At 34.9% G+C, this 12008-nt stretch overlaps 1 protein-coding gene across 6 annotated transcripts in view; it reads left to right on the top strand.

Annotated features, from left to right (window-relative positions):
- Positions 1 to 9332, top strand: part of DACH1 (dachshund family transcription factor 1) — a 369849-nt gene extending 360517 nt beyond the window's left edge. For 4 of the 6 annotated variants that reach the window (XM_055702639.1, XM_055702638.1, XM_055702636.1 and 1 more), the window contains one exon: positions 6555 to 9332. In XM_055702639.1, the coding sequence (XP_055558614.1) occupies positions 6555 to 6592 (38 nt within the window). In that variant the 3' untranslated portion in view covers positions 6593 to 9332. The remainder of the gene's footprint in view (positions 1 to 6554) is intronic. The other 2 variants (XM_055702640.1, XM_055702637.1) reach the window with 1 other exon arrangement.
- The last annotated feature ends 2676 nt before the right edge of the window (positions 9333 to 12008 follow it).

The raw sequence follows: 12008 nt of genomic DNA, 5'->3' as shown, positions 1-12008 counted from the left end.
TAAATCCTCCTTTGCCTTGATTTTGAATAAAATATATGAAGAGGATACAAAAATATATCTCGTCCTTAATTGACTGCTTCCTTTAAATTTTTTGAAGAGGGGTTACAATTTGACTAAGATCCCTTCCATCTGTCACAATACTGTTGCTTTTATTTTGACTTCCTGTTGCTGTCTTATCAAATATCACATGAATCATTACCATTTGTTTGCTATCCCTTTCTTTTGTTTTGTTTCTCTTCCTCAAAATGATTAAAACATCAGGTTGACTGAAAGGTTAGAAGTACACTGTGATTCACATTTGCCCGATCTTATTAAAACAAATAAACCAACCAGTTATATAATTTAAATGTGCTTGAGCTATGGCTTGCAGATGCTTTTATCAGCTCTGGGCTGAAGAGGTTGTGTGCATTCGGGCATGCACGTACAACTGTTCTTTGAAAGGGACAAACCTCATTAGATTACAGGTGCCTGGAAATAACTTCTGAGAAAATAGCTGCCATTTTCAATAAAGCTACTTCCTAACAGGAAACACAATTTATTGTGTTCTTTAGCACAAGTAAGCAGCTTTTCTTTTATTTAGATAAAAGTAGTCCCATTTAATGTCACAAATATTTTATTTCTTTTAACCTGTTGGACTGAAGGTGGATCATATTTTTCACTCTAATATTCTAACTTACCTTATAAACTGTTGTGGAAAAGACCTGTAATGATTCTTAAGTTAAAAAAATATGCATTACACTAACTTACAAGTTATTTCATTTACTTGCCATGCCATCTTTTCTTGTACAGAGTCAGAAATGCTTCATTATGCCTCAACTTGCTGGACCTGAAGTTGGCAGTTTGGGATGGCTGTAGGGTGTGGCAGAAGTGTGTATATACTGAATTTCAGTACAAAGTCTGTGCTATCTTTAGTGACACATGGGCTAGTCCTGGGGATTTTGTGTTGCAACATATGTCCTCATTTTAAACAAGGACTCTAGGCATAGGTTAACTCAGTCACCAGCCGTGGAGATGGACTTCAGATGGATTTTTATGAGCCAAGAACCTACAGTTTCAATTAAATAAGTATGCACATGTGGGGTTTTGTTGTTGTTGTTTTATTTTTATTTGTGCTAACATAGTCCATAGAGATCTGAGCTAACACTGCTGTACCTTGCTAAGGACAAGAAAACAGACTAAGAAACCATCAGTGCACAGAATCTCTTGTTACCTAAAAAGAGAAGGGAAGAGAGAAAGGTTAAAAGAGAAAACAGAAAAACAGAAAAGTGAAATCACAGATCATTTCAGAGTCAAAGCTGGGAATAAGATTCCCATCCTTACTTGTTCCCTTATGTTCTTATTGATGAGGCAGAAATCTACATAAAGTAGGTATTCTTTGAAAGTACACAGATTAATAGATCCACCATTCAGATATCCTTAAGACCCATTTTGAATGAAGGTCAGCTTATATCACTGTCCTGCACATATTTGACAAAATTATGTTAACTGTAGTTAGGAACTCTAGTGACTAAAATTGGTGTTACTTTGATGTAAGGACTTCTGGATCATGGGCTGGCATTTACTATTCTACAGCTCACCAATTATGACCATAAAAAATAACAACTAATAATAAATTAATACAGTATTATACAAACCTTGATGTCCTAACTTTTCAAAGCTCCCACTGAGATTTCTGATCTTATAATTAATTTTTCTTATACATTATTTTGTCCTTTTTTTCTTTTTAACTTGGACTCTGTGGGTTTCTTTCTTATTAGCTATCTGTGACATGCTACCATATCTTTTCCATTGGTTGATTGGTTGTCTTTTCCCCCCAAAGCTCCTAACTGTAAGAAATGCTTTATCCAGTTACTAAGGAGAGTCTTCTTCCATAGGCTTTTCTGTGATAGCAATTGACTGAATTCAGGTGTGACACCATGCCTTTGACGTTGATTTGCAGATTTTCATAAAACAAAGACTGCAGTATGCTCTTATGATAGTTATGATGATCACTGTTGTTATGTTTGTATTTAAAGGAGCTCTCAGGATACAAACTAAAATATGATATGTTTGGAGGCAAACAACCCCAGTGTTACTTGCATTGAGTGGCAGAAATACAAATGTTACCATCTAAGGGATGATTTATTTAATTTGTAACCTGTGGCCAAACTTTACATTTCATTGTAGATTTTCATCGCTTTCCAGGATGCATATTATTAGGAGTAGTATTTGAGTAGGTTTATGGTTTTATCTCAGAAAATGTTGGATCCATAGAGGTACTTACTACAAGCTGCCCACAGAACACTAGTGTGAATCATTCCCCATCTGACATCTCTGTGGGAATGCATTTCAAGGCATGCGATTTGTTTCAGCATTGCAAACTTTTATGTCAGTTCCATTTGTTTGTTTCTTCTAACATTTATGACCTTTTAACTATTTGGGCATGTTAATTCAAAAACCTTGAAATGAGTCTTAATTAAAAAGGGATGATCTAAAAAAAATACTCCCTCACTCTGGCTAGAATTTCTGTCATATCAGTCCACAGACAAAAACTAATGAGATTTAGGTTTTCAGTTTGAGTTACTAGCATGAGCTTGTGTGATCTTGCTGAACACTGCCATTTGCAAAAGAGCAATTAAAACAGATGACAATCTGCTAATCATGCACAGTTCTATTTAGAAATGTAGCAGTATTTTCCCAGTTTGTGTTTTTGCTTGACTTCCTAAGAGTGAAAGGAAGTTCTATGTATTTATATTGTGTATAAAAGTATGTAAATTTGGGAAACTTTATCACAGATCAACAATTTTCAGTAGGCTAAAAATATACTGCAACATTGTAAACATTTTTAGAGAACACTATGTGTGTATTTGTGTAGTATGTTTGTGTACATATATCTGTGTTTGTGTGAATAGTATATTCTATATTTTTTTACATAAAATTGTTTTTATGCAGATAGACAAATTCTGCATTTGTTAACAATACAAAGTAATGCACCATGTATATAAAACTTGAAGAAAAGCTGATCAGGAGGTGGGAAGCAGGAGTACACATGGTTTGGGATTTAGCAGTAGTGGCATGTTCACAATGAGTTACAGAGGATGAGCTTGCTTGATTTGCTGGTCACTGGTCACCCTCATGATTTTCAGGTTTTGCTTGTGATTTTAGCCTTGAAATCATGAAGGCCTCTCAGTGGTGGTGCTCCACTGATGTTCAGATAGGAACACTGGCTACGCCTAGAGGTGAAGTGATTCTGGTGGCTATGACAGCAATACTGAGAAGTTCCAGTCGTTTCGGAAGAACCTCTGGACAATGAAAATTGAGAGAGAAATGGTTAGGAAGAACGGAATAGGAGTCCTAGGAAAAGAGACGGCAATCAGATATAGGTGTTGTATTTGGCCACAACATTGTGATGTGAGATTGTTATTCCTCTGCAGAGTTACCACTGTTCTTCCTAGTATGTCTAGGTCTTATTTGAAGTCTGTATTTCAGCAGCACAGTGCTTTTTGCCTGGTGTACATTCTGCATGAGTGGCTATGTGAGCTTCTCAGCTATGCACAGGAGCATGCTGCAGGCGTATAAAGCCTAAAGAAATTATTTTCCCATCTTCTTCCAAACTCATGATTTGAGAGGGTGGGCAGTTCCACAGATACTGTGATTTTTTTTTTAATGTTGGCACTATAGGTTCTAAAGAAAAGGATGTTCATTTTACACTTCATTCTGTCATGACTTATCTTGAGAAAATAAAGGAAATATTTTACAGTTCATAGCAACCCTTGAACTCCTCCTATTTTATTTACTATTACTTAATCATTCAATTGCTTTATCTGTATCATAACATGGCAGGATTTATTTTAAAGTTGATGTGTCTAATGCTTGCTTCTTTTTGCCATATGTTAGGAGAATTAGTCAGACACATTAATAAGGAACATATCTGTTTTATAATAAGCCTAGCAATAATACTAGATCAACTGCTGAGTCCTATATGGAATTTTAAGTCCATTATCAGTACAGAAGATTTAATTGCACCTTTAATGGACCATCATATAGTTATTTGAGGAACAGGAAGTTCTATGCTTATTGTATATATCCATTATAAATGTTTTTAAGTTATATAAACAAATATCCTCTTACTTTGTAGGTAAGACGCTTTGTAAAGCTGCCCATTTCTTTTATTGTTCATTTTCTGCAGACACAGAATACAGGATCTGATAGTGTCTTCCATTAAATCTGAAAAACCTCCTATTGACTTCATGGCCAGATTGGGTCCTTGAGCAGTGTAAAATAGAGCTGACTTGAAAATGTACTGCTGTTCTCTGCAGATTGTTCATCTTTTGTGGCCTGCTACAAGGATTCCACTTCCTACAGCTGTATCTTTAATTGAGAATACATTTTAATAAATATTTTATTTTAAAAGGTATATGGAGACCTAATATACTAAAATAAAATACAAGTTACTGACTGTAGGTTATCTTAATGTTTAGGTGTGGGAATTCTGCATAGCACTCATTAGCAAGTGTGCATTCAGGATAGCCAAAGTGCTAGTATATATACAGAATAATTCTCCTACAGAGGTATCCAGACAGCTTTAGTGCTGTAAATGTCTATTGTGTTTATTCAAAATGTTTGAGAGAATTATACACAACTATAGCCAGTAGTAGCTCTGGCTATCCTGTACTTGATGCAGGTTTTCTTTTGAGATGGTTTACCAGGCCTTCAGTTTTACCAAGCTCCGTTTCAGAAGTCCCTTCTTTCTCTCCTGAATTCCTATAAGCATTTTGGTTGCTCTTCATGTGTCAGATAAGAATAAAAGGCCTTTAAGTTAAGGCCTTACTCAATTTCTTTTTTATCTCTCTTCAGTGCACAAAGATGGTAAAGAGCAAAGAGAATGGGGAAATGATTCTGAGTAGGAGCATTCTAAGTGATGGGAAAGTTATCATCTGCTCTGCCAAATAAAAATAAAAATTTTAAAAAATCTAAGAACATGAAAAAAATTGAGAAAGGGCACAGGAAAATGTAAAGACAAGGGAGAAAGTAGGAAAATGGGGTACACCCCAGAAGCTTGAAAAATAAAACTAATGGAAAAGGAAAACCAGAGGGACACTAGACAAGAATCACTGCGTCAGAGTGATTGATTCCAGTCTGTTTTTTTCCCCAGCAGTTCTGATAGGACCTAGACAACAAAAATTGTAAAGGGGTGTGCAGAAGGTGTGAATTTTTACAGCTGTATGAGATGTACATTTGTCTGCTTTCAAGCCAAACTTTTCTTTCTCTCAACAGTTACAGTAAGCTTGTAGAAGTGATGCCACATATGTCAATGATAGCCAAGCACTTCAAAAGTTTCAGCATTCATTTATATAGGTTTATCTTACACTATTGTTTTCCTGTATATCTAATAAGATTTTTAAAGACTAGTTTGGAATAAAAAGGTTAGACTAAGAAAATTAAACCAGAAACAAGTCTGAAATCTTATAAATGTTTGCAGATTTCACTTGGATCAAAAGAAGAGTTTCATGCAGACTTGAAGAGTTCTGATACAGCTTGTACTTTTAGATGAATTATATTCTGAAATATAAGTAGTGTTTCATAACTATGCACTGTGGAGGCTTAATATGCTTCATAATGTGCTTTACTCACAAGGGAGCAACACTTTCTATCCTATAGGTCAGAGAACTAAATAATTTTTCTGTTTAAAAAAAATAAATCAGAATCTTTGTATTGCGATGAGAATAGATGCATATAACATGTCCATGTCCCCGGTGAAGAAAAAATTTCTTTATATTTGTAAATTAGGTGAAAATATGTAATGGCAGAATGTTCTCTTCAACTTTTTCTATATCAAGAGTTATTGGCTAGGTGAGCTTACTGTTTCTCATGTTCCCTCTCCATCACACATATCTCACTTAAATATATGCTCCTCTCTTGGTTGGAAAAAACATTGAGAGAGACATGCTTACATCTTTAACACAGTAATTGTTCAGTTATTCTCATTCTCATTTATGGAGGAAGGATGCTATACTTCACTGATACTGATTAAATATCCTATACTGGGTTCTATATAAATAGCTACAAATGTGCACAATGGTTACATTACATGGTATATTTAACAACATAGCTAAATCAGAAGGTATGAGCTATGCCTTTAGTGATGGCAGTACTAAAAATTGCATGCAAGAAGATTTTTGCTCTGCAACCATGAAGGAAATAATTGCTGTTCAACACTATTCAGTTGAGTTTGCATATCAGTAAAAACACATGCACAGAGGCTCCACCTACATTCCTAGTGCCCTAGCACTGATATGAGTGCAGCATATATTAAAGCTTTAGAAGGTGTTATAGTATTCACAATTTGCAAAGTGTGTGTAATTTTCAACGGAATTAATTTGACCACTGTCAGATGAAATTGCAGTGGTGATGTCCAGGGTTTTTTTGGGTTTTTATTTTTTTATTTTAAACATGAGATTTATGGGAGGACTACTTCTGCTGAGGTGTTAAAATCTTGAGGTTTGCTTTTTTTTTCTTTTCAGTTCATTGCAGATATAAATATATAAAGCAACTTTTTCTTTTTCATATTTTAGATGGAAGACTTTATTTGAAAACTACTGTCATGTATTGAATTTTTCCTGCTGAAAATAGCTGTGCTACATTAAAGAACTTTGCAGTAAGACATTGGCTCATAAGGAGTTCTGTGGAAACAAAGCGTTTTCAAGCCAACTTCTTCAACTTCATTTATCAATGTTCTTCAAATTTTTAAGAATTCTGCAAGAGTGTCCTCCTTTGGTTATCTCCCGTGGCTCAACCCGGAGACCTAGAGAATGTTTGTAAATGTACAGTAGCACTCTTCTTACAGTGAAAATCTGCGTCTCTGCGCCGGACTATTGTATCCAAAATTACAGGTGGGTCAGAACAAGGCCGAGTATTCCCTTTTTCAAGGAATGCAGACTCTGTCTGATGATTCTATATTTGAGCACATCAAATGATCCTTCCAGCAGTGTCCAAGTACACTTACAGACTGTTATATCATACCGAAACCAGCAAGACAGCTCAGAAATGAACTTGTAGAGGGCATAAGAGGATTCTTATTAAAAAAAAAAAAAGAAAAAAAAGAAAAAAAGAAAAAAATGGTAAAAGAAAAAAAATTGATACATTCAGTTTGCAAACTATAATCGTGGGTTTTCTTCTAAAGACATTTTTTCCACATGCTTTCCAAGAGACCAACACATATATGTTAGACTACATTAAGTGAAATGGAATTTTGTGTAAGTGAAAAGAAATGCTGAATGTAAACAAACTGTTTTACTGTTCACAAAGTCTCTTTTCCTAAAATAAAAAAAAAAAAATACAATAAAAAGAGTAATAATTTCTCATTGTAAACTGGCAGGGGTTTATGAAATAAAAGACTTCGCTTCTTATCAGACTGTTGGTCACTTGTACAGTATATAACACAAATCACACAAGGAAGGTATTATGTATGCAGTAGAAATCTAGAGTTTAGGAAATGAAAATTTTAGATAATATTGTTTTGTCACCCTGTTGGTCAGAAAGACACCTTTCTAGTTTTAACGCATGCAGGCATGTAAATATTTGTCCTGGAGTCACAGTATTACTGAATGAGATCTTAAGCATCTGGTAACAAGTCAGAATTCTGTATCAGCCACTTTTATTTGTATATTGAGCCCTGATTAGTGCCCTGGTTAGAGCACTTTTAAGAATGGACTGTGGCTGAGCAGCAAGTCAAAATGCCAGAAATATTTTTATATGTTAATGTCATATTACGTCAATGTTGCTAAAAAAAGAAAACCTAACAAACACTTGATGTATCAGTCCAATTCCACGTAGAACTGAGTGATACGGTTGAAGTCTAATTGTCCCTCCCACCTTGTCTTAGGGATGGGTGGTTATGTGTTACTTTCACTGTCGTTATGAAAGCTACAATATGTGTTTTCACCTTTGTGCTGATAACTGGAAGTAAGCTACAACACAGTGCTTATTACATTACTAAAAATTATGTTCTTTGCGTACTTTTGGGTTACCCCTTTAAAGACTGATTTTGTGAATCAGTGCTATTACTGTAAGTTTTGTGATTATGCTTTCTTCATCTAATGTTTTATGCATATAAAATATTATTTATTACATGGAAACATATCAAAACCTTAAATGTCTAAGATGCCTAACTTAAAGCAAATATTTCTTTAAAAATAGTTCTGATTGGATATTAATATTATTTTGTCAAAATAAAAATAATCTAATGTTTTGTAAACTCTAGCACTGAGCTTCTATAGTTTGTAGGTCTTCCTTGCAATACTGGTACACATTTATTTTGTGCAGTTCATATTTACTTCACCACAATCCTTTTTTAACAATAGAAAGATGTATATACAAGTTCACATCACAGTAATTTTTTTTAAAGAAATATTGAGCAATATTTTTCATTAAATATTGTTACCTAATACTTTGTAGTGATATTATTTTCTAACCATGATTCTTTCATAATTTTCATAGTTGCTTGAACACATATGGGATTCTGTACTCCAGTTTTTTCATATGCAGTCTTTAAAGGGTTAACAGCTGTAAAGTTAGATGGACTTGTGGCAAGCTTTTGAATCATTCATATCTGAAAGAGAATTAAAAGCCTACAACTGAAATATGTAGTAGCATCTACCATTGCTCTGCTCCTTGCATAGAGTCACCTGTAAGTAGGTTTAGTAGTTTTACAGTATATACTTTCAAGACCTTTGGGAATGCCTCAGTGTTTGGCTTGGTACATAAATGGAAATGTTAAGGATTAAGGGGGAACCAATTTATAAGCTGGATGTTTAGAAAGAATCTTGCGAAACCCAGTGTAAATATTACAGACCATGAGATGTTACCGTAAGTTGATTTTTTTTTTGCCCCTCTTTAGTTATACAGGTTTTGGGTTGGTATTTTGTTTTTGGGTTTTGATTTGGATTTTTTTGGGGCATAGATTATGAAGAGAAGTTGTGCTCATGTTATTGTTTATATGCTTTTGTAATCTTAAAGATATTAACGTCTAGTTGTTCTATATTATAACCACATTTGCGCTCTATGCAAGCCCTTGGAACAGAACATACTCATCTTCATGTAGGACCTATGAAAATTGTCTATTTTTATCTATATATTTAAAGTTTTCTAAAAATGAAAAAAGGTTATTACGAATTTTGTTGTACAAAATCTGTACAAAAATCTGTTTTTACATCATAATGCAAGAATTGGAAATTTTTCTATGGTAGCCTAGTTATTTGAGCCTGGTTTCAATGTGAGAACCACGTTTACTGTTATTGTATTTAATTTTCTTTTCTTTTCAACAATCTGCTAATAAAACTGTCTGAAATCTCCCTGTGACTTTATTTACAGTTCATCTTTATTAAATTTTCTGAAATGTATAACATCAGAGGAATATTTACTTTCTAATGGGAGGCATCTAAAAACAACATAAGTCAGCTCTTTGTAATGTGAGGAGAACAATGCTGAATGATTTTATTTAACATGCAACTGCTTCTATCTCTAATATGAATTACTGTGGTGAAAAACATCATAAAAGCACACTCTGTGGTTATTGTTTAACAAGCAGATTTTCCATATTTTTTTTTCTTGCCAGCTAAGCAAACTGCCCCCATCTACATGATTTATTTATGTACATTTCTCAGTTTATGAAGCTGTTATTTGTACCTTTTTCCTTTATATTGTGATATTCCCATGATTCTTATTTCACAAAGCTTTGTGCTGAATAATGTAAAGTGGACACATTGATGGAACAAAACATATTATTCCCTTAACTACAAAAATGCAGGGGTAATCTGGTTGTTTTTTTCTCAGATCTCCTTCATTTGATAAAATGTGTTTAGAAACACAGTTTTTAACAAACAGCAAGTATTTAAACACTTAAATGGCATTTGGAGAAATAAATAGTTCTGGCTTAGCATATTTTTTAAGTGGCATTGTGAGGGGGGAAAAAAGGTGATTTTTTTTAAGGTAAAGATGGTTATTGAAAAACAAATCTGAAGATAATTTTGCCGACAAAAAATTCTAAAGTCAGAGATGTAGGATTGATTGTGAGTATTCTTCCTTATTGCTCTGCCTTGCCTGGCCTTGCCTTACTTTCCTCTCCCTTTTCTTTGCTTCCTTTCCAAGCCATACCTATGTGAATGCTTCTGCTTTCATTAGGGAGCAGGCTTGCTTGGGAAAGCAGAAGAGATTAGCTTTCTTGGACCAGCCCATTTCATTATCCCTAGATGGTCTGGGGACTGGAAGTGTGAGGCTGATGGGCTTCCTGGATTCTGGAAGGTTATTATTGCTGGGTAGCTGATTAGGATTTGGGCTAGCTGTATATAGGGCGATTATGGTTTCCTTCCATCTGCATTAAAGTGTCCTGCATGTCTACATTAGTAAGCATCCCAGCTATGCCATAACCAGCTCCCCTGCTATAAATTCTGGCACAGCTAAAGCAGAAGAAAACTGAACTTGTTAATTGCTCAGTCTAGCTTGCACCCAAGACTGAATGATCTCTACAGTGGCAGACTAGCAACATGCCTGTGTGTTTTTAACCAACCTGGGAAACAGTTGCTTTCAGCAGGAAGGACCATGTCCTCACCTAAGTTTCACCCTATCTCCATTAACAAATAAATCATGGCTTTATCTGTCCACAGTAGCTGGGATTTAACAGAGCTGGGGCTGGATGGGCCAGTAGCTAGTCAGGTGTTGGTACTCCTTGTTACAGTACAATCAAGCTCTGTCAAAGCTCAGGTCAAAATCAAGAAGAGCTCACCCTAAATATATCTTCCCTATAATTTAGTGGTAGGTTACAGTCAGATCCTGAAGAGCTTTGGGGTCAGCAACTAGATGCCTGAAATTTTAGGAAAAACCTTGAGAAACTGACAGACTCAACTGAGAATTAATTATTTTTTTCCCCTATGGAAAGAGATTTTAAGGTTGAGTTTTGACCTGAAATGTAAACTTCTTCATTTGTTGAAGGTGCTATAAATTCTTGAAAAATGCTTCATTTGTTATTTGCTTACATGTTATTTGACACAAGACTGTGCAATAAACAAAGCCTGAGGCCAAGATTTTCAAGCATGACTGCTGATTACAGATACTTCTAGTTTTGTTGGCCAAACTTCAGCCATTTTCAATACCTTTCATAAAATGCAATGTCCTAGCTCAAGTGTTCTATGAAACTTACTTCTTCAGTAGCTGCTGTCTAACTCATCCACAAGATACTGAAGATTTTATTAGTGTGCTGTTGCTGAGCAGGAGCTCATCCTGATCAATGACAACGGTTCCATGACCATCAGTATCACACCATTTCAAGCAGAAGCCTCTTCTGTAAAGTAGTAAAAAGCTTCATTTTCAAAGGAAGAGGAAACAAAAACTTTCTGAAATTAAAGCTCTTAGAAGGAATCAAGTTAGAAATAAAATAGGCATCCAGAGTACCTGGAAGCTTTACAAATGTTCACACAAATGCCAAATACTACTATGCAATCTGGGAGAATTTGCATGTAATCTGTGGATAAAGATGATTTCTTGATCCAAGTTATAGTAACAATGTTTATCGTAGTCCATTGAATTGATTAATTGATCCTCTAAATTTGAATCATAAACATAGAGACAGATTCATCTTGGTGTATGCAGCAAAAGGACAAGAATAAAAACAGATACCAGTTGCAACAAAGGAAATTCCAACTAGATAGAAGCGGGGGAAAAATCAAAATGAGAGTGATGAAGCACTATAACAGTTTTCCTGTTCTTCCTGGGCAAGTTCTAGTATCTCCCATCTTTGGAGGTTTTCAAACCTGAGTTGTGCAAGGCACTCAGAAACCTGATCTAACTTTGCTCATTTAACGAAGGTTGGCATAGTTGACCTTCAGAGGTCCCTTCCAGCCTCAAGTTTTTATGGTTCTAGAACTACAAAACTTAAATGCAGGATGCCCTTGTAAGTGTAACACTTTCTGTACTTGAGTTTAAGAAAAAGCAAAATTTTATCCTGTAAATAGCCAGTTATCAGATCTAGAATA

The sequence above is a fragment of the Falco cherrug genome, chromosome 2 (assembly GCF_023634085.1).
Source record: "Falco cherrug isolate bFalChe1 chromosome 2, bFalChe1.pri, whole genome shotgun sequence".
NCBI lineage: Eukaryota > Metazoa > Chordata > Aves > Falconiformes > Falconidae > Falco > Falco cherrug.
This window is presented reverse-complemented; position numbering and strand designations above follow the sequence as displayed.